Here is a 23,673-nt window from a genome sequence, read left to right on the forward strand (position 1 = left end):
ATCTTAAAAAAAAATGAGTTTGGGGCGCCTGGGTGGCTCAGTGGTTTAAGCCGCTGCCTTCGGCTCAGGTCATGATCTCAGGGTCATGGGATCGGGTCCCGCATCGGGCTCTCTGCTCGGCAGAGAGCCTGCTTCCCTCTCTCTCTCTCTGCCTGCCTCTCCATCTACTTGTGATTTCTCTCTGTCAAATAAATAAATAAAATCTTAAAAAAAAAATGAGTTTGTTATGATGGTAAATAGTATGTATGTAAGGCCATGTGCATAGTACCTGGAATACAGGAAGTGCTCAGAAAATGTTGGTTATCATTTCAGACTTGAAGGTCTACACAGTAGATGTATTTTCTGAATTAGAGCAGGTGTATGTATTGGAGGGGTCAAATTACTATTTTGAATCTTAGACATTTAGAAAGGAAATACAGATAGGGCAGCTCAACTCACTTATTTCCCTGCAATAAAGAAATAGGAGGTTCAGAGAATGTTAACAAAAATGGTAATTTATTGAGGGTCCTCTGTATTCCAGGCATATTCACATACATCATTTCTTTCAAATTCTACAATAACCTTGTGACACAGACACTACACTGCCATTTTAGAGCAGAAAGATAAGAGGCAGAGGTTAAATAACATATTTGAAGTCACAGCTAGCAGCTAATAGAGGGGGGATGCAAATGCAGAGCCTTCTTGTTCTTATGCCCTTGGATTTTCCAGTACACACACTGCTTTTTTCTTTGGAGTCATAAAGCAAGGCTGGAACCTCAGAGTCTTGATTCAAAGCGTGATTCCACTCTCCCATGTGAACTCCTCTCCAAAATGAGACACTGGCTGCCATACAAGTCAGTAGGAGGCAGTTTGCTCAATACCAAACGGAAACAAGAGGCAGGCTTGTTTAGCCATCACTGTGTAATATTATGCTGTCCTTGTATCTATTAAAGGAGTAATTTCACAACCCATCAGTAGCTGAGATTATAAATACTCAGGTCCTCATGCTATAAGGGAGGATAACAAAAACTAGGAATCATACACCGGAGTGCACAAGGGAAAGGAAGGGAAGTCAAAGTCTTCCAGCAGTGTATGTATCATCCACCTTAACCATAGCCACCAGTGCTTTTGGCCAACAAGGCACATATCCAAGCAAAGCAGGCAGCAGAGTTGCTTCATAATGCAGGTACCCAAATCTAGCCTTGAACTCCACTTGAACCTGGTACTGTTTTCTTGACAGGATTTCTGAAACCCCTCTCTGCCTTAACTTATGGTCTTTCTCGTACAATAATAGAATAAGCCAAGAATGCTTTTATATGCCCCCCCTTTTTAAAGGGGGCATTCCAAACTGGACAGAGGGGTGTGGGGGAGCAGGGTATATCCAAAGCCTCTGAAGACAGAGTTAGAATCTACCTACTGACAAACCTTGGCAAACTACTTTACAGTCTAGCTATTAAAGCTTCAAAGGAAGTAAAAACAAAGAGATACTTGACATGCTAATATCTAAGACTTTGCTACCTTAATAGATTGCATTTCAAGAAAAGCTTAATTTATTTTTTAGATAAATCTTTAATTGATAATTCACAGAGGTTTCATGGAATATCAGTGTTTGGAAGTGACTAGGAAGATACTGACACACATTTTCCTTGATGCCGCTGAAAACAGTTAATCGTGCTCCAAATTCATTAGATCTTCAGCATGTTTGTTGACATTGGATGTGCTTGGAGCCACACTAATGCAGGAATTCATTCTTTCATAAGGTAAGCAGAGGCTCTTTCTTTTTCTGATTAAATTCCTTATGTTTCCATTTATAATTAAAAGTTCAAGTAAGTATTAAGTATGGTTCTATGTTTAAATTTCAGTACTCTGTACTAAACTAAATGGAAATTTTATCATAGGTCTAATTCTTGCTCTTGATTATCAATTGTTCTGGCTCAACTTCTTTTCATGCTAACCTTTTAAATTCTCTTCTGAGGCATAGCCACTGCATCCCATCACACTTTTCTCCTCATTCTCCTTCCCTCCCCTCTGCACCCTCTCAGGGATCCACAACCTAAGCTGTCCATCCCAATGGACAAGCTCTAATTCCTTCAATTCCTTTGATTTGTATCAAAACCACAATTTATGTCTCAGTTGCTCTAGAGTGGGTATTTTTTCTTTGACTTACTTTTTGGTCCTTTGCTATTTGTTTCATTGTCATCTATCTTGTGCTCATAGTAGGGACAGAGGAATATAAAAACTCAAAATTTCACCAATACTTGCGAGACTTTTCCCTGATGGCTGAGATAACTTTTTCTTGGATTACAATTTTCAATGACTTCACTTACTGATAACAGACTTGCCTTTTACGTTCTTTTGGCAACAAGTTAAAAATGCTGATTTGTTAAGTTAGAAAATGCAAATTAAAAAAAAAAAAACAAAAAACAGACAACTTTCTTAATATGAAACTAAATAGATAAAAATCAAGGACAATGTGAAACAAATAATATACAAACTTTTATTCAAAGATATTCAAGAAAGACATGTTTTGGTCATTTTAAAGTGAGATTAATTGAAGATCCCAGAAAAACTGTATTTGATCAACACACATGGCTACTCACAGAAAGTTCTCTCTTCTGTTAATAGCAGCTAAATTTATACACACAGAAAAAATTCTTAAGACCATGCAAATTCAGTTGAATTCCATACATTCATTATATTCATCAAAACCTGCAGTAATGTTCATGCCAAAGTGTTACTTTAAGAAAAAAATTAAAAATACACACCAAAACATGACCAAGATTAAACTAAAGGAAATAATAAATAAGCATAATTTATCTTTTATTTAAAAAAGTTTGGCATCACACATATTCAAGTGTGTTACACCATGTTCATTCCTCAGAAGTGGCATTTTAAAGTGTTAAGCATTGTTAAATATCAAAAAATACAACTCTGTTTTACAATGTAGTACTGGCATAATTCAAAGTACTGTGCCAATTATAAATAGTATAATCAAGTTTCAAACATCTTTTCAAACATAGTTAAAGGAAAGCATATAGACACACATTTATATGCACACAATTTATTATACTCATGTAATCAAAGATATTTTATAAAAGCAAACAGTTTTATCCCTCAGCAAGTTTATATACTTACACAGATTTTAATACCTTTTCAAAGATTTTCAGTTCCTGTGTATACCGATTTTCAAGAGAAGGAATTAAGATAAAATTTAATTTTACAAGAACACACATTACTTTATCATCCTTCACAAAATAATCCATAGTCATTCGAGGTTGGTAAGAACTAGTCTGTAAGAAAGCAACTGTTGTCTAAAGACCACAGAATAAGTACTGTAGTCCTGGTTTCTTATTAAAATTCAGTAAGCTGCTGCTCATTGCAGAAAAACCCTATGCAGTACTTCTACCAAAAATAATCTTCAGTATCTGAGGCCTATTAAGGCAGCCGATCTGATCTTCTGCTGAGACTTAAAGAGCAGCCACAAGTGGAGAAGTGCTAGACTCTGAGTCGCTTCATAAATACGTGGTGAAGCCTGCTTTTCATGTGTAAATACGCCAAAAATGTCCTTCTGGCTCATAATGGTTTATCAATAACTGTGACGCCTGAGCAAAGAAAGAAAGAGAACAGATGGTCACAGGCAGCATTCTGTACCTCTGAGAAAAGAGTGAATTCCTTATTATTGAAACAATAGGGACTGAATGAATCAGCGTGTTTTCAAGATCTCTTTCCTCAACTTGAATACTGCTATCATTTAATCTAAATGACAGTGAGATCTCTACTTAGTTATGGACCAGAACTACATCAGACTACTTAATCCAGAACTACTTTTTTGCTCTTTATGGTTATAATTAAGAGAAAATAATTTTTCTTAGAAAATATCAAAATCCACTTAATACTCAAAGGGATACAAGAAACTTTGTGGGGTGATGGATATTGTCATTATCTTGATTGTGACTGATGGGTTCACAGGTATATACGTATGTCAAAATTAATAAAATTGTACACTTTAAGTATACACTATTCTGTATCAGTTATATCTCAATAAAATTTATTAAAAATTTCACCTAATTTTGAGCCATATTATTCTGGGAGCCTACTATATATAGTTCTTCTGTTAGGTGTTGTTTTGGATGATACATGAACAACAATGATGGCTAATTAATATAAATTCTTTTCTCTCCACTCCTGGGTAAATATTAGAATAAATATTAGAATTTAAGTCAATATACATATATCTATCATTAGAATAATATATAACATACAACTGTAAAGACTCATCATTATATTGATTAAAGATTATTACTATTTCTCTAAGAGAATGGACCAAAAATGGTATTTTATAATTCACCCAGGGTTATGTGTAACTAAGAAAAATCACTCCACAGTTTCACTACAGTACTATCACATGGCACTCTGCCAGGGGAGATGTTGTAGTGGTCATATTTCTTGGCTATCTGAGTAATGGAAGCCTTGCCACATAGTGAACTCCACTCTATGCATACAGATTTTAGCCACATTAAGTTTTATTATATGATTCTGCACTAGAAAGTTTTGGGATTTTGAATTCAAATGGCTGCAGAATGACAAAACAATACCAATGCTTTATTTTAGAATATATACATCCAATAGGGAATAAGAAATAAACTTTGAGAAAATTCTCCTTAGAATATTCATAATATAAAAATCATGATGATGTATTTTTTCCATCTAATAGAAGACTGTAAGAAGACTGTAAGAAAATCGGACATTTATTACCTGCGTAACTTCTCCCTGTGCTCATACAAGATGACACAACTGTCCATTTATCAGTCGTTGGATTATAATATTCTACAGATGCCAGGTTACAGGAACCATCATCCCCGCCAACTACATATAACAGACCATTAACTGCACAAACTCCTTTAAAAAAATTATGCAGAGAGAAAACAGTTATTTTAAAAATCTGGGTAAATATACATATTCCTTTATGTATTTGGTGAGGTGGTCCAAAGACCCTTATTTCCTTGAAAAGGGTTAAGAAGAGAAAGTGGTGAACATGAAAACAATTCCCTTTGTATCTATAGTCTAACACCACTTCCGAGCTCCAACTTCTTCCATTTATGCAGTAGTTGTTTTATATGACCACTAAATGATATGAATTCAGAAATGATACTGAATGGTTAGTTTATCTCCTATAAAGAGAGAAAGCATTATTTATTTCATTATTACTAAAATAACTCATTTTTTTGTAAAAATTCAAAATATCTAGAAAAGTACATATAAAAAAAGGTCACCTCTAATTCTGTACTAATTAGAATAATGACCACTGAAATTCTGATCACTACTTTTGCTAACTCTTATCTATGCATATATACTCAGATACTTCTTTTTTTTAACCTTAAAGTTGCTTATACTACACACACTGCTTTATTACGCACCCACTCCCAAACAATGTACCTTGGACATTTCCCTAAGTTAATATAGATCTACATAATGTTTAATGGCTGCATAATATTCCATTTATAATACCATAACATGATTGTCTTTTGCTGATAGATATTAAGTTATTTTCAGTTTTTTTATTTTTTTAAGATTTTTTATTTATTTATCTGACAGAGAGAGAGAGAGATCCCAAGTAGACAGAGCAGCAGGCAGAGCGAGAGGGGGAAACAGGCTCCCTGCTGAGCAGAGAGCCCGATGTGGGGCTCGATCCCAGGACCCTGAGATCATGACCTGAGCTGAAGGCAGAGGCTTAACCCCCTGAGCCACCCAGGTGCCCCTATTTTCAGTTTTTTTTGCTCTTATAGTAATGTTGCAATGAACAAGAATCCCTCTTACATACTTTTTTGCATACCTAGGCAACTGTTTTCTAAGTATAAATTTTTACAAAGAAAACTGAGTTAAAAAGTAAACTTGTAAAAGCTCTTTATTTTAATATATACTTTAAAAGCATACTTTTAATAATTTTAAACAAGGTTCAGAACTAACTGGTACCAGAGAGCATCACAACGACCAGAGGATGTTGTTCACACACTGGTTTCTGTAGTTTTGTAGATGGTTTTGCTAACCTAATTAACAGATGCTTGTAGATTTTTTTTTTAAAGGTTTTATTTATTTATTTGAGAGAGAGAATGAGAGAAAGCGAGAGAGAGCATGAGAAGAGGGAGGGTCAGAGGGAGAAGCAGACTCCGCCAAGCAGGAAGCCTGACGGGGGACTCTATCCTGAGACTCCAGGATCAAAACCTGAGCCAAAGGTAGATTTTTAACATAACAAAGTAATGAGTCCAAATCTCTATATAACATTTAAAAGTACTCTACCAATAGTATCTTTTTTCTTTTTGTTAAAGATTTTATTTATTGGAGAGCACAAGCAGGGGAAGTGGCAGAGGAGCAGAGGACCCGATGTGGGGCTCAGTGTGGGGCTCAATCCTAGGACCCTGAATTCATGACCTGTGCCAGAGGCAGACGCTTAACTGACTGAGCCACCCAGGCGCCCCAGCAGTAGTATCTTCTGTGTAAATGGAATGGATTTTCGCTACTCAAATTCAGTTTTGTTACTATTCTAATTTCTTGACAAGAAGCAAATGTGAATTTCTTGACAAGAAGCAAAAGCAAATTTTAATATAGTTCAACTGTTTAAAAACCAACAGCAGAATGATAGTTCTACATATACAATTTACTGTCTTATTCTTTTAGCTAGAAGAAATAAGCTAATTTTGATTTGAAAACAATAAAACAGGTAGCAGGGGAAAAAATCAGACTATTCCAGTGTTTAGGAAAATAATGAAAGCTCAGAATGCAAATAAATTCCCTAATCCAGCAAAGCACAGGCACATATTACTGTGGCTTTTCTAACCTGATATGTATTGGGGTCAAGCACTTATTCTACTTAGGGCCCAGATTTGTGGGTCTTACCATGGTTCTGGATTATCTATAACTAAGAGATTTTTGGTATCTCACCAAATACAATTGACTAGATGATGGGAAAGGTGCTTGTAGTCCCATATACTAGTCTCCCCTCATAATCACACAACTTAATAGAAATTTTTTTAAAAATAAAGAGAGATTAAGAAGAGCATTTGGCGGGGGGGTGGCGGGTGCATCTTGTAAAATCATCCAGTAGTATACAGTGAGTTTGAAAATCAAAAGGAACTTATTTTGGACTACGGGAAATGGCATGAAGATAATGGAATTTTAAAGATGACTAGCATTTCCTGAAAAGACTATTTAGCTATACTGAATCTATTTTCCATTTCTATTTCCCTTCCATAGTTCTTCTTTTTAAGTAGTTAGTTCTCTAATCATGAAAACCTCAGCTTTCTTAAAATTACTTGGCTGCTGTAGGGCCCCTGGGTGGCTCAGTCAAGTAAGTGTCTGACTCCTGATTTTGGCTCAGGTCATGATTTCAGGGTTCTGGGATCAAGTCCTCTGTCAGTCTCCGTGCTCAGTGGGGAGTCGCTTGAGGATTTCTCTCCCTCTGCCTCTCCCCCTGCTCATGCTCTCTCTTTCTAAAATAAATAAATCTCAGGGTGCCTGGGTGGCTCAGTGTGTTGAGCCTCTGCCTTCAGCTCAGGTCATGACCTCAGGGTCCTGGGATCGAGCCCCACATCAGGCTCTCTGCTCAGCAGGGAGCCTGCTTCCCTTCCTCTCTCTCTGCCTGCCTCTCTGCCTACTTGTAATCTCTATCTGTCAAATAAATAAAATCTTAAAAAAAATAAAATAAAATAAATAAATCTTTTAAAAAATTACTTATTGTTGATGTTGTTTTAGCTTTTCCAATTTCAGAAATCATGAACTATATTAAATTAGGGTTAGCTTCTTCAGATTCAGATAAACTACTAGCTTTTTACCTCATTCAAATACTCAACCACATAAACTCTTGAGGACTAGAACTCCAGTACACAATACATGATATGTATGTATACACTCAAAAATATCTGTGGTAAGAATGAATGAATTTAAGCATCAAATATAGAGGGCTCTTCCTCTGATTTAGTCTACATTATCACCAAAAAGTAGCCACTAAGTTAGGCATTCACTATATAAGATTACTATATAAGTTTCATTTTAAAGAGCTAATCTACTAGGAAACCCAAACCAGTAAAAGAAGAATGAAAATATACAGCAATGCTAGTAAAACTCTGAATACAAATCAAAATAAATTCCATAATTGTAAGCTAGACAGATACCTGCATTTCTTCTGCACATGTTCATATCTGCAACCTGTCGCCATGTATTGGTGGTGGGATCATACACTTCAACACTTTTTCGTACTAAAGGACCATCATGACCCCCAACAGCATACAGTAAGTTGTTTAACACACCAACACCTATAAAACACAAAGAACAAAACTATAGTAGAGTAAAAGTGACAAATTTATAAGATCCTAGGTTTTATTCAAATAATTATAAAAGTAAGTCAATATTAAAGCACACAAAAAATGGAAATGAACTGGTCTGACAAATGAGAATCTCAGTAAGAACTACTATTCTAAAAAAGGCATGTCAAATACAATAAAAATAGTATGAGGGTGAAACACAAAGAGGGAAGTCCTTTAACATAATGCTTCTGAAAAACTTTCACAGTAAAAGCAAACCAGTATTAAAGGATAAAACTTGTAAGAAATGGATATGAAGAGACTTGATTATGAAGTTCAGTAAGAACTAAGAACAAAAACTCAAAGAATGCCAAATAATATAAATAATTAAGTGATACAAGTGCCTTTAATATAGCACTTAGGAATTGTACAAAGTGATATTTAAATATAGCTATCCACCTACCTGCCTAATTCAAAGGAGATTTAACAGTGTCATTAAAATCAGGATATGCAATATATTTTCTGGTAATATAAAGAGCAGCCAATGAATCATTTCACTTGTTTATTAATTCATTCCCATCATTTTCATGCTTTAATCTAAATGAGTTGCCTACATACCGGCTCCGCTCCGTCTGGTGCTCATTTCTGCTATATATGACCACTCGTTTGTTGTAGCATTATAGCATTCTACTGTGCTAAGACATTGACGTGAAGCTCCATCATAACCCCCTACGGCATAGAGCAAACCTAAACATGGAATCACAAAGAAAGCCAGAATCATCAAAAGCTATTTCTTCAAGGCATTAAGTATTTTCCTCTACAATAGCAGTTTCTCTTTTATTATTTTTATAAACTATAAAGATACTCCCTAGTGGTGACCAAAGGCATTATAAAACCACATTATGAAGCTCTCTGCAGGGCATCTCTGATGATATTAACTCAAAATTTTCATCAACAAATCTGAAAAATAAAGTACATTCATCGCATCTTTGGATAACATTTGGTAAGGAAACAATATCGTGGGAAACACATACCTTGGTAATCTTAGTAAAATGGGAAAAAAGTTAAATCAAAAACTAATACCAGTATACAGTGAAATATTATTTGGCAATAAAAAGAAATGAGGGGGCGCCTGGGTGGCTCAGTGGGTTAAGCCGCTGCCTTCGGCTCAGGTCATGATCTCAGGGTCCTGGGATCGAGTCCCGCATCGGGGTCTCTGCTCAGCAGGGAGCCTGCTTCCTCCTCTCTCTCTCTGCCTGCCTCTCTGCCTACTTGTAATCTCTCTCTGTCAAATAAATAAAATCTTTTAAAAAAAAAATTAAAAAAAAAAAAAAGAAATGAGGTACTGGTAAATGCTACAACACAGATGAACCCCAAAAAACATTACTTTAAATCAAAGAAGCCAATCACAAAAGAGCACATACTGTATTATTTCATTAATATGAAATGTCCATTAGTGGGAAATTTATACATAGACAAAGTAGATTAGTGGCTGCTGAGAGCTGGGGAGATGGGGGTGACATCTAAGGGAAGTGGGGCTGCTGCTTAGGGGAATAAAAATGTTCTAAAATTAATTGTGGTGATGTGTGCACATTGAATTGTACACTTTAAATGGGTGAATTGTATGGTATGTGAATTATATTGCAATAAAGCTGTTCTAAAAAACAGTACAAAGAATTATACCAATAGTGGGGAAGGAGTGAGAACCCACAAATCTGCCAAGGCAGATTTAAAATTTTAAAAAATTGCACCAAAAAATAATAGTTACAACCTTTCTTAAGCTCTTTCGGTGGACAAGGTAGGATATAAATAATTGTGGCAACCCATCCTCCTAAATGTGAAACAGCCTTTCTCCAGCAATAAAATTTTGCACATATGTCCTCTGATTTGTTCCCTTAACAACTGAATTGAGAGCAGTTAACAGTTTTATATAGGTTACAAACACACAGAGAGAGAGAGAGAGAAAAAAGAATGGGATGAAAAAGAGGACAGAAGGAGAAAAAGGAGGACTGGAGAACAAGGGCTTCCACAGTTTAGTTTATATACACAAGCCAATTTTTAAAAAATGATAAAATTTTACAGAGGCTCTTCCTTTCCTTGTTTAAATGATCATGTGCTTGCCCATTTAGAAAACTGGTGTTCAGATTATTGAAAGGATCACTCTTAGCAATCAAAAAGTCATACGTGCCTGGAAAAATTCACCTGAAACAACTGTCAGCACCCACCTCCGACAACACCGACACCCACGCTGCTCCTCCTCGTGTTCATTGGAGCCACGTGAAACCACTCATTAGACTTTATATTATATGCTTCCACAGATGATAAACCTGTAAAAAAGCACAATGCTCTTCATTTCCTCCTCTAACAAAAAAAAGTAAGGTAACTGTTCCTTTACATATATTACTAGGGAAAAGTACTTCAGGTATGTTAAATTGGTCTAAATTAAAAGAGGAAAATGGTGAAATGTAAACAGCAATTACATGATACATAGGACTAACCTTTTTTCCCCAGGGCTCCTATCCAAGCTACTACTGACACTTCTTAGCTTTTTAAACATGGTAAGAGGACAGTGATATGCATAAAGAAGAAAATTTATAGACTTAAGTACTCTTCCACTATTTAAAAGAACTCTTAAAAAATATTTATTTATTTATTTGAGAAAGAGAGTGCGTGAGCACAGAGGGAGAGGGAGAAGCTGAGCAGGGAGCCCAATGCGGAACTTGATCCCAGGACCCCAGGATCATAACCTGAGCCCAAGGCAGATGCTTAACTGACTGAACCACCCATGCACCCCTTAAAAGAACTCTTGACGGGAGCTTTTAAACTTACCTTCATAATACCTGTTAAAACACTCAAAAGTCTCCTACTAAATTTGCCACAATTTATTCCCTAAACATGATTGCTATGTTAATTCTTTTTTTTTTTTTTTAGATTTTATTTATTTATTTGACAGACAGAGATCACAAGTAGTCAAAGAGGCAGGCAGAGAGAGGAAGGGAAGCAGGCTCCCTGCTGAGCAGAGAGCCCAATGCGGAGCCCGATGTGGGGCTCGATCCCAGGACTCTGGGATCATGACCTGAGCTGAAAGCAGAAGCTTTAACCCACTGAGCCACCCAGGCGCTCCTGCTATGTTAATTTTAATACAAGATAGAAAAGACCAAAAGAAAGCTACCTGTGCTGCCATCAAAGCCTCCCACAGCATACAACAATCCATTCAGTACAGCAGCTCCCAAAGTGCTTCTGCGGTCCCGCATGTTTGCAACGCTGGTCCACTGATCTTTCACGGGGTCATAGGAATCTACAGTGCGGACTCTCAAAGAGCCATTAAAGCCACCGACAGCAAAAACAAGCCCAGCCATGTAGACCATCCCTGCCAAAGAAATCCAGCAGTTAATTATGAGTATGCAGCCAGACGACCCCACTATCTTAAGGCTGCGTCCCTGTAAGTCCACAGCTGTTGTCAGAAAATAAACTGCTCTTAGGAGAACACCAACTAAATAGAACTCTATTCATTAGCAAGAATATCTAAGCACTATATTGTCCTCCTTTCCAATATTATTAAAAAATGCAGTGGTGTGGGCTGAGGCATTATTTTGACTCTTGGCTTTTTCAAATATTTATTTACAGACTTAAATACTGAGGCAATATTTGCCAACTGCTTAAACCTGTATACAGCTCCCACACCTTTCAATTTTGGATCTTCCACTCTATATGTTTATTTTTGCATAATGTACTGCCAGTTTATCATGTTAATGAGCTAAATCAGGGGCTGTGATTATTTTTTTTTTAGAAACTATGAGCCAGGAGTGGTTTTTACATTTTTTAATTGGTGAAAAACAACCAAAAGAAAAAAAGTATTTTGTGACACAGGAAAAATTACACGAAATGCAAATTTCTACACCCATAAAGTCTCACTGGAACACAGCCCCACCCATTCATTTATGTAGTGTCTAGGACTGCTTTCACACTGCAGTGGCACTTGAGCTGTGACAGAGACCATATAACCCACAAAGCCTGAAGTACTTATTTTCTGGTACGGTAAAAAGTTTGCTGACCCTGGGCTAATGAAAGGTTAGGGAATCCCTGGATGGAGAAGCCAAGTTGCTAGCCTCTGGGTTTAATCACTTTCTCACTTCTCTAAGCTTTTTCCTGTGGTTGTCCTGATCTGAGCAGCCCCTCTTACCACCCACTATGCTTTCTTCAAGTTTCAAGTCCCAGTGAAAGTTCAACATTCTCTCGAACTACTTTAGCCTGAAGGGATTACCTCCAGCTCCTGAACCCCCCAGAGCAAATTGCACCTAGATACGCATTTGAGGTTAGTAAATCTCGCACAGTCTGAATTTTCATCACTATACACTGTTCCAAGTTTTACTGGTCTTCAATTCTGTAGTGCTTCTGTCACGGCTCAGCTTGGGGCAGGCACAGTGCCTCACAGTTCTCTGAATCCAGCTGGGAGACCAGGAATCAGCAGTCCAAAGTGCTGACCAGCTCAATGTTCCATATGATGTCATCAGGCAAGGCACAGACCACGAACCCCGACTGTCTTAGCCTCTGGTGCTTGATCCCCCAGCTCCCAAAATATGTATGGATGTGCAGTCCTTCCTATGGCATGAAGACTCTTTACAGTTCAAATGAAACTGCCTGTGTTGGCAGCTCTCTGTCAGGGAAAGGAATGACTTTTCAGTCCCTGGTTCGATGAGGAAATGAATACTCAAGTTACTTTCCGGCAAATCTCAAGGATTTGAGGAGAGCTGTGGGCAACAGACAATTTAAGTACACAGAGAATGAATGAATGATGAAGAGTAACCCCTGGATTTCCTGTGTGCCCTCGATAAAGAAAATGTGGTATTTCTCCTATGAGGGAACAGAGCAGGCAGTATGAATCATGAGGAACGCGGGGGAATGTTCACTGTGGGAATCTGGACCACTGCAGTGTTCATTTTCTTTTCTCTCCAAACAAAACAAAAATCTATCATGTCTCAGAGATATACAATATGCTTAGCAAGTGCTAGGGTATTTCAGGTGATAAGGAAGAAAACGACGTATGAGTCCAAACACTCTGGGTGGAGAGGGGGTAAACTAAAAGAACTGATACTCCTTAAAGTTACAGGGAAGCCCCCAAAAGTTTGAGTAATTTGGCCAGAATTCCACAGTTAAAGGGCATCAACTCCAGTCTGAAGTGGGTGGGGAGGCACACTGTGCCTTTCACGAGGGCACAATGAAGGTAAAATTTATGCATGAAAAATACACTTTGGAATGGACCTAGTCTAATGAGTTATGGTGCAATAAAAAGGAAACTGAATCAGGAATCAGATATGAAACGAGAAACCAATTATAAATATCAGGAAAGACTCCAACAGTAACAATAAAGAAAAAATATCAAAGAATGACCTTGCCAAGAAACATCAGAACCATATGAAGAAAATGTAAAAAATCTGAAGAAGCAGCAAGTCCTATCACCAGTCATGTAACTAGTCCCATCGTATCTTTTTTTTTTTTAATTTTTTATTTTTTATAAACATATATTTTTATCCCCAGGGGTACAGGTCTGTGAATCACCAGGTTTACACACTTCACAGCACTCACCAAAGCACATACCCTCCCCAATGTCCATAATCCCACCCTCTTCTCCCAACCCCCCTCCACCCAGCAACCCTCAGTTTGTTTTATGAGATTAAGAGTCACTTATGGTTTGTCTCCCTCCCAATTCCATCTTGTTTCATTGATTCTTCTTCTACCCACTTAAGCCCCCATGTTGCATCACCACTTCCTCATATCAGGGAGATCATATGATAGTTATCATTCTCTGCTTGACTTATTTCGCTAAGCATGATACGCTCTAGTTCCATCCATGTTGTCGCAAATGGCAAGATTTCATTTCTTTTGATGGCTGCATAGTATTCCATTGTGTATATATACCACATCTTCTTGATCCATTCATCTGTTGATGGACATCTAGGTTCTTTCCATAGTTCGGCTATTGTGGACATTGCTGCTATAAACATTCGGGTGCACGTGCCCCTTTGGATCACTACGTTTGTATCTTTAGGGTAAATACCCAGTAGTGCAATTGCTGGGTCATAGGGCAGTTCTATTTTCAACATTTTGAGGAACCTCCATGCTGTTTTCCAGAGTGGCTACACCAGCTTGCATTCCCACCAACAGTATAGGAGGGTTCCCCTTTCTCCGCATCCTCGCCAGCATCTGTCATTTCCTGTCTTGTTGATTTTAGCCATTCTGACTGGTGTGAGGTGATATCTCATTGTGGTTTTGATTTGTATTTCCCTGATGCCAAGTGATATGGAGCACTTTTTCATGTGTCTGTTGGCCATCTGGATGTCTTCTTTGCAGAAATGTCTGTTCATGTCCTCTGCCCATTTCTTGATTGGATTATTTGTTCTTTGGGTGTTGAGTTTCCTAAGTTCTTCATAGATTTTGGACACTAGTCCTTTATCTGATATGTCGTTTGCAAATATCTTCTCCCATTCTGTCAGTTGTCTTTTGATTTTGTTAACTGTTTCCTTTGCTGTGCAAAAGCTTTTGATCTTGATGAAATCCCAATAGTTCATTTTTGCCCTTGCTTCCCTTGCCTTTGATGATGTTCCTAGGAAGATGTTGCTGCGGCTGAGGTCGAAGAGGTTGCTGCCTATGTTCTCCTCAAGGATTTTGATGGATTCCTTTCACACATTGAGGTCCTTCATCCATTTTGAGTCTATTTTTGTGTGTGGTGTAAGGAAATGGTCCAATTCCATTTTTCTGCATGTGGCTGTCCAATTTTCCCAGCACCATTTATTGAAGAGGCTGTCTTTTTTCCATTGGACATTCTTTCCTGCTTTGTCGAAGATTAGTTGACCATAGAGTTGAGGGTCTATTTCTGGGCTCTCTATTCTGTTCCATTGATCTATGTGTCTGTTTTTGTGCCAGTACCATGCTGTCTTGATGATGACAGCTTTGTAATAGAGCTTGAAGTCCGGAATTGTGATGCCACCAACTTTGGCTTTCTTTTTCAATATCCCTTTGGCTATTCGAGGTCTTTTCTGGTTCCATATAAATTTTAGAATTATTTGTTCCATTTCTTTGAAAAAGATGGATGGTACTTTGATAGGAATTGCATTAAATGTGTAGATTGCTTTAGGTAGCATAGACATTTTCACAATATTTATTCTTCCAATCCAGGAGCATGGAACATTTTTCCATTTCTTTGTGTCTTCTTCAATTTCTTTCATGAGTACTTTATAGTTTTCTGAGTATAGATTCTGTGCCTCTTTAGTTAGGTTTATTCCTAGGTATCTTATGGTTTTGGTTGCAATTGTAAATGGGATGGACTCCTTAATTTCTCTTTCTTCTGTCTTGTTGTTGGTGTAGAGAAATGCAACTGATTTCTGTGCATTGATTTTACATCCTGACACTTTACTGAATTCCTGTACAAGTTCTAGCAGTTTTGGAGTGGAGTCTTTTGGGTTTTCCACATATAGTATCATATCATCTGTGAAGAGTGATAATTTGACTTCTTCTTTGCCGATTTGGATGCCTTTAATTTCCTTTTGTTGTCTGACTGCTGAGGCTAGGACCTCTAGTACTATGTTGAATAGCAGTGGTGATAATGGACATCCCTGCCGTGTTCCTGACCTTAGCGGAAAAGCTTTCAGTTTTTCTCCATTGAGAATGATATTTGCGGTGGGTTTTTCATAGATGGCTTTGATGATATTGAGGTATGTGCCCTCTATCCCTACACTTTGAAGAGTTTTGATCAGGAAGGGATGCTGTACTTTGTCAAATGCTTTTTCAGCATCTATTGAGAGTATCATATGGTTCTTGTTCTTTCTTTTATTGATGTGTTGTATCACATTGACTGATTTGCGGATGTTGAACCAACCTTGCAGCCCTGGAATAAATCCCATTTGGTCGTGGTGAATAATCCTTTTAATGTACTGTTGAATCCTATTGGCTAGTATTTTGGTGAGAATTTTCGCATCTGTGTTCATCAAGGATATTGGTCTATAGCTCTCTTTTTTGATGGGATCCTTGTCTGGTTTTGGGATCAAGGTGATGCTGGCCTCATAAAACGAGTTTGGAAGTTTTCCTTCCATTTCTATTTTTTGGAACAGTTTCAGGAGAATAGGAATTAGTTCTTCTTTAAATGTTTGGTAGAATTCCCCCGGGAAGCCGTCTGGCCCTGGGCTTTTGTTTGTTTGGAGATTTTTAATGACTGTTTCAATCTCCTTACTGGTTATGGGTCTGTTCAGGCTTTCTATTTCTTCCTGGTTCAGTTGTGGTAGTTTATATGTTTCTAGGAATGCATCCATTTCTTCCAGATTGTCAAATTTGTTGGCGTAGAGTTGCTCATAGTATGTTCTTATAATAGTTTGTATTTCTTTGGTGTTAGTTGTGATCTCTCCTCTTTCATTCATGATTTTATTTATTTGGGTCCTTTCTCTTTTCTTTTTGATAAGTCTGGCCAGGGGTTTATCAATTTTATTAATTCTTTCAAAGAACCAGCTCCTAGTTTTGTTGATTTGTTTTATTGTTTTTTTGGTTTCTATTTCATTGATTTCTGCTCTGATCTTTATGATTTCTCTTCTCCTGCTGGGCTTAGGGTTTCTTTCTTGTTCTTTCTCCAGCTCCTTTAGGTGTAGGGTTAGGTTGTGTACCTGAGACCTTGCTTGTTTCTTGAGAAAGGCTTGTACCGCTATCTATTTTCCTCTCAGGACTGCCTTTGTTGTGTCCCACAGATTTTGAACCGTTGTATTTTATTTATTATTATTTTTTAAAGATTTTATTTATTTGTCAGAGAGAGAGAGGGAGAGAGAGTGAACACAGGCAGACGCAGAGGGAGAAGCAGACTCCCTGCCGAGCAAAGGAGCCCGATGTGGGACTCGATCCCAGACGCTGGGATCACGACCTGAGCTGAAGGCAGCTGCTCAACCAACTGAGCCACCCAGGCGTCCCTGAACCATTGTATTTTCATTATCATTTGTTTCCATGATTTTTTTCAATTCTTAATTTCCCAGTTGACCCATTCATTCTTTAGAAGGATGCTGTTTAGTCTCCATGCATTTGGGGTCTTTCCAAACTTCCTTTTGTGGTTGAGTTCTAGCTTCAGAGCACTGTGGTCTCAAAATATGCAGGGAATGATCCCAATCTTTTGATACCGGTTGAGTCCTGATTTAGGACCGAGGATGTGATCTATTCTAGAGAATGTTCCATGTGCACTAGAGAAGAATGTGTATTCTGTTGCTTTGGGATGAAATGTTCTGAATATATCTGTGATGTCCATCGGGTCCAGTGTGTCGTTTAAGGCCTTTATTTCCTTGCTGATCTTTTGCTTGGATGATCTCTCCATTTCAGTGAGGGGAGTGTTAAAGTCCCCTACTATTATTGGATTATTGTTGATGTGTTTCTTTGATTTTGTTATTAATTGGTTTATATAGTTGGCTGCTCCCACGTTGGGGGCATAGATATTTAAAATTGTTAGATCTTCTTGTTGGACAGACCCTTTGAGTATGATATAGTGTCCTTCCTCATCTCTTATTATAGTCTTTGGCTTAAAATCTAATTGATCTGATATAAGGATTGCCACTCCTGCTTTCTTCTGATGTCCATTAGCATGGTAAATTCTTTTCCACCCCCTCACTTTAAATCTGGAGGTGTCTTCGGGCTTAAAATGAGTTTCTTGGAGGCAACATATAGATGGGTTTTGTTTTTTTATCCATTCTGATACCCTGTGTCTTTTGACAGGGGCATTTAGCCCATTAACATTCAGGGTAACTATTGAGAGATATGAATTTAGTGCCATTGTATTGCCTGTAAGGTGACTGTTACTGTATATGGTCTCTGTTCCTTTCTGATCTACCACTTGTAGGCTCTCTCTTTGCTTAGAGGACCCCTTTCAATATTTCCTGTAGAGCTGGTTTGGTGTTTGCAAATTCTTTCAGTTTTTGTTTGTCCTGGAAGCTTTTAATCTCTCCTTCTATTTTCAATGATAGCCTAGCTGGATATAGCATGCTTGGCTGCATGTTTTTCTCGTTTAGTGCTCTGAAAATATCATGCCAGCTCTTTCTGGCCTGCCAGGTCTCTGTGGATAAGTCAGCTGCCAATCTAATATTTTTACCATTGTATGCTACAGACTTCTTTTCCCGGGCTGCTTTCAGGATTTTCTCTTTGTCACTGAGACTTGTAAATTTTATTATTAGGTGACGGGGTGTGGGCCTATTCTTATTGATTTTGAGGGGTGTTCTCTGAACCTCCTGAATTTTGATGCTCGTTCCCTTTGCCATATTGGGGAAATTCTTCCCAATAATTCTCTCCAGTATACCTTCTGCTCCCCTCTCTCTTTCTTCTTCTTCTGGAATCCCAATTATTCTAATGTTGTTTCGCCTTATGGTGTCACTTATCTCTCGAATTCTCCCCTCGTGGTCCAGTAGCTGTCTGTCCCTCTTTTGCCCAGCTTCTTTATTCTCTGTCATTTAATCTTCTATATCACTAATTCTTTCTTCTGCCTCATTTATCCTAGCAGTGAGAGCCTCCATTTTTTATTGCACCTCATTAATAGCTTTTTTGATTTCAACTTGGTTAGATTTTAGTTCTTTTATTTCTCCAGAAAGGGCTTTTATATCTTCCGAGAGGGTTTCTCTAATATCTTCCATGCCTTTTTTGAGCCCGGCTAGAACCTTGAGAATTGTCATTCTGAACTCTAGATCTGACATATTACCAATGTCTGTATTGATTAGGTCCCTAGCCTTCGGTACTGCCTCTTGTTCTTTTTTTTGTGTTGAATTTTTCCGTCTTGTCATTTTGTCCGGATAAAAGTATATGAAGGAGCAAGTAAAATACTAAAAGGGTGGCAACAACCCCAGGAAAATATGCTTTAACGAAATCAGAAGAGATCCCAAATCGTGAGCGGGGAGAAAGGGGATAAAAAGAGGTTCAAAAAGGAAGAAAGAGAAAAAAAAAAAGAAGAAGAAAAGAATTAAAAAAAAGAAAATGAATAAAGAAAAATATAAAAAAGAAAAAATATATATATTAGATAAACTAGTTAAAAAACGTTAAAAAAGGGTAAAAGTTAAAAAAAATTTACCAGAAGGTGAGAAAAAAAAACAAAAAATGAAAAAGAAAAAAAATTAAATTAACTGCAAGACTAAAAAAAAATCACAGGGAGAAAGCCATGAGTTCCGTGCCTTGCTTTCTCCTCCTCTGGAATTCTGCTGCTCTCCTTGGTATTGAAACTGCACTCCTTGGTAGGTGAACTTGGTCTTGGCTGGATTTCTTGTTGATCTTCTGGGGGAGGGGCCTGTTGTAGTGATTCTCAAGTGTCTTTGCCCCAGGCGGAATTGCACCGCCCTTACCAGGGGCCAGGCTGAGTAATCCGCTCGGGTTTGCTTTCAGGAGCTTTTGTTCCCTGAGCGCTTTCCGTAGAGTTCTGGAGGACGGGAATACAAATGGCGGCCTCTTGGTCTCCGGCCCGGGGAGCCGAGAGCCCGGGGCTCCACTCCTCAGTGCGCCCTCAGAGAACAGCGCCCAGTTACTCCCGTCTGCCTGACCTCTGGCCGCGCTCCGAGCTCACCGAGCCTGTGGCTGGTTCAAGGTAACACAGAGCTGTGAGCTTACTGTCGGCTCTGTCTCTGTAGCCGGCTTTCCCGTTCCAATACCCGCAAGCTCTGCGACACTCAGACACCCCCGATCCTTCTGTGACCCTGCAGGACCTGAGGCCACGCTGACCCCGCGTGGGCTTCGCCCTGGAGTGATGTCCCTCAGTGGAACAGACTTTTAAAAGTCCTGATTTTGTGCACTGTTGCTCCGCTGCTTGCCGGGAGCCGGCTCCTCCCCCTGGGGTCTATCTTCCCATCGCTTTGGATTCACGTCTCTGCCAGTCCTACCTTTCAGAAAGTGGTTGTTTTTCTGTTTCCAGAATTGCTGTTCTTCTTCTCTTCGATCTGCCGATGGATTTGCAGGTGTTTGTAATCTTTAGATAAGCTATTTAGCTGATCTCCTGCTAGCTGAAGTAGTCTCAGCCTGCTACTTCTCTGCCATCTTGACTCCTCCCCCCCAGTCCTATCGTATCTTAAAACAAATTATAAAGTATAATAATTATAATGGTAACTGCTCTATTTTGAAGCATAAACAGACAAGATGAGTCAATGGAACAGGACTGAATATTCAGAATAAAACCAAATAAATGTAGAAACTTAGTATATGATAAAGGCAGCATTTCAAATGAATGGGAAAAGCTGAATTAGCCAATAAAAAATCTTCGAACTGGCTACCATTAAAAAAAACTAATTCCACATCTTCAAAATAAAGTCTAGATGTTTCTGATGTGATATAAAAATTAAAATTCTGCAAATACTAGAAAAATTCGTATTTTAAAATATAATTTTGTTTTAGGGGAGAAACCTAGCAGACACCACCTTAACCAAGTGACTGAGGTTAACATCACCAGAGATAATCATGATAATCTCCATCTAATCATGAGAAAACATCAAAGTGAGAGACAATTCTTCAGAACACCTAACCAAGGAATTAAGGGCATGAAAGATAAGGAAAGACTACAGAGCTATCACATATCAGAAGAGACTAAGAAAATATGACAAATGCAATATGGGTTTCTGAAACAGAATAAGGACATTAATAAAAAAATTCATAAAATATGAAGTCTTTAGTTTAAATAGTAATGTACCAATGTTAATTCCTTAGTTTTGCAAATCATATCACAGTTGTATAAGATATTAACATTAAGAAATGAATATATCAGAACACTTCATAGTATCTTTGCAACTCCTCTCTAAGTGTAAAATTATTTCAACATAAAAAGCTTAAAAATAACTTGTTTTTTTAAATAATTTTTTGACTTAAATAAAAAACACGTATATACACACATAACACAAATAGTTTTGAGTAAGCCCTTTCTACACAATGAATCCTTAAATCCAAAGGCAAACCTTGATGTACAGAATTTCATAAAATGGCAAATATTCTATGTGGTGAAAATAACACAAGTAAAATCAAAAAAGAAAAGATTAATACAAATAAATATTCACACCACATATGACAAACAAAAATGATACTTTCCTTACCATATTATGTCAAACCAGTGAAATAACAAAAAATGGCAAAAATCATAAACTGACATTTCAGAAAGACGTTGAGCTCTCCTCATAATAAAGGAAGTACAAGGTAATATGAGATAACATTTTCCATCTACCAGAGTGGCAAAACTCAAAATATTTAATCCAAGGTGGTGTTGGGAATGTAGGGAAATGAGTACCTTCATATTTTACTATTTGTGGTAGTAATAATTGGTGTTTGCTCTTTAGCGCCCCACTAAAATATATTGGCACATGTACTTAATGATGTTAAGTGTCAGGGATTCATTGTAGCACTGTTTATAATGCAAGATTAAAAACAATTTTAATGTTCAACAAAAATTAGCAACAACTATACTACATCCAGACCCACCCCCAAATATTAAACAACTCTTAAAGAATGAGATAACTATGCTGCTATGTAACCATCACCAAGTAACCAAGATAAACTGCTAAAGTACTACGTTCCATTTGCTATGGGAGCCATGAATTATGGAGTTTGTTTGAAGAACCCTTACGGGTTTACAACTGCCTTTCTGCTTGCAGTTTTGGCTAAATAAAGTCTATTTCAACAAATGTTTATAAAATGCATGCCTGGAAGAAGGCAACTAACTGCGCATTATATAGCAAAGTCAGGAATCTCTTAGAACAAAGGGTCCCAACCTAAAGAATTATTTCTCAACATTTGAGGAAAGGTAACCACGAAAATATCCAGCAAATTGCTAGCTGTGCCATCTTCTACTGGAGAATCAGAAAGATATGCAAAGATGAAGACTGAAGGCTCTCCCCAACAATGTCTTGGGGCATATCTTGGGGCATATCATATTCATGACATACCTATTTTAATCAAAGCTTTTCTAGTAAAGAGTCTTCTAATTAATAAAATAAGACAGAGTGAAGCTCCCAATGATGCAACAGCAGAGAAATGACCACAATGCATCATGCTTACCTGCCCTACATCTCCTGGAAGGTAATTCTGCTACTTGGTGCCATCGCTCTTCTTTAAAGTCATAGCATTCCACACTTCGGATAGCCTTTGGTGCTTGGCCCCCAACTACCACCATCAACTGGAATGGCAGAAATGTAAGCACTTGAATAAGCAACTATTGCATATAGAGGGATTTAAAATGTCCTACAAAGACACTTATGTGGAGAGTGTTAGGATGAAAATGGTAGGGTAAGCTGGGGAAAAACCACCACCTAATCAACACTTAATAAACATCAACAAAGGGGGCACATGTTAGAACTACAATTCTATTATCTAGCACATTTAGTAAAAAATAAGGATTTCAGAAACTAGACTAAGTTTCTGATCCTTCAAGCAAAAGCAGTATTAAAGCCAAAAAACAGCAGGCACTCAGCACTGGCAAGGCTGCAATATGTCATAGGGCTTGCTATAAACTAGACCCTGGCTTTGTAATGACCAGGGATTAAATCTCCACAATTCAGAAGAACAGACAGAAGTGAAATCTATGTTAGTAGGTAGGTGAAATGAAAAGGGCAGTAAGGTATTAAAAGAAACATGAAAAAAGCAAAATAAAAAACTATTGAAAAGGGGGGGAGTAACTGAATGGAGTTCACAAGAGAACATACATTTCTAGATCTCACGTAGAGACCTCCTTTGATGCCACACAAAAAAAACAATCTAAAGGACAGATAATGGAGATACCTGGAATCATAATGAATGAATGTACAACAGGCTAGTGTTAAGAATAAACAAGGTCTACAAATTTCTTCAGTTCAATTCAACTATTCACTAAGTGCCTATCATCTATATTTGTCCAGAACTGTGCTAGGTATCATACACATAAGAAATACAAGACAGTCTCTACCTCCCAAGAGCTTACAGATCTCACTAAGGAGACAAGACCCATGAAGTAATTCAAGAACAATATACAATTATGCATGACCAAAAAGGTATATGATTAGTATAGACATGAATCGCTAATGCTGATCAGAAAATGGAATGTTGCCATAATTCAGTGAAGGTTTCCTGGAGGGGGTGAAACCTTGAGAGACAGATGGAATTTAGCTGTCACTGGGTTTGTCTTTTACCGAGTACGAAGGGGCACTCTTTGGCAACACTGAAAACACAGCTATCAAATTGGAAGAACATAAAAGTTAATGATATAACGCATGGAAAACTTTAAAGAATGGCAAGGACCTCAGGGGAAAGATGATGTGATGATAAGAGGAAACAGATGTTCAAAGGAAATAAAAAGTCAACACAAAAGGAGATGGAATCACTCATGCATACAAAAAGGGGAGGTTTGCTTAGCAAAGCAATGACCTACCTGTACTTAGAACTACAGAAA

At 37.8% G+C, this 23,673-nt stretch overlaps 1 protein-coding gene across 2 annotated transcripts in view; it reads right to left on the bottom strand.

Moving 5' to 3' along the window:
* Nucleotides 1-2,462: 2,462 nt before the first annotated feature.
* KLHL2 (kelch like family member 2) overlaps nt 2,463-23,673 on the bottom strand; it is a 110,319-nt gene continuing 89,108 nt past the window's right edge. For both annotated transcript variants that reach the window (XM_032332603.1, XM_032332604.1), the window contains 7 exons: nt 22,308-22,425; nt 11,449-11,646; nt 10,502-10,603; nt 8,895-9,023; nt 8,148-8,288; nt 4,735-4,878; nt 2,463-3,581 (listed from right to left, as the gene is read on the bottom strand). In XM_032332603.1, coding sequence (XP_032188494.1) covers nt 3,553-3,581; nt 4,735-4,878; nt 8,148-8,288; nt 8,895-9,023; nt 10,502-10,603; nt 11,449-11,646; nt 22,308-22,425 — 861 coding nt within the window. In that variant the 3' untranslated portion in view covers nt 2,463-3,552. The remainder of the gene's footprint in view (nt 3,582-4,734; nt 4,879-8,147; nt 8,289-8,894; nt 9,024-10,501; nt 10,604-11,448; nt 11,647-22,307; nt 22,426-23,673) is intronic.

Source organism: Mustela erminea, chromosome 2 (assembly GCF_009829155.1).
Source record: "Mustela erminea isolate mMusErm1 chromosome 2, mMusErm1.Pri, whole genome shotgun sequence".
Taxonomy (NCBI): domain Eukaryota; kingdom Metazoa; phylum Chordata; class Mammalia; order Carnivora; family Mustelidae; genus Mustela; species Mustela erminea.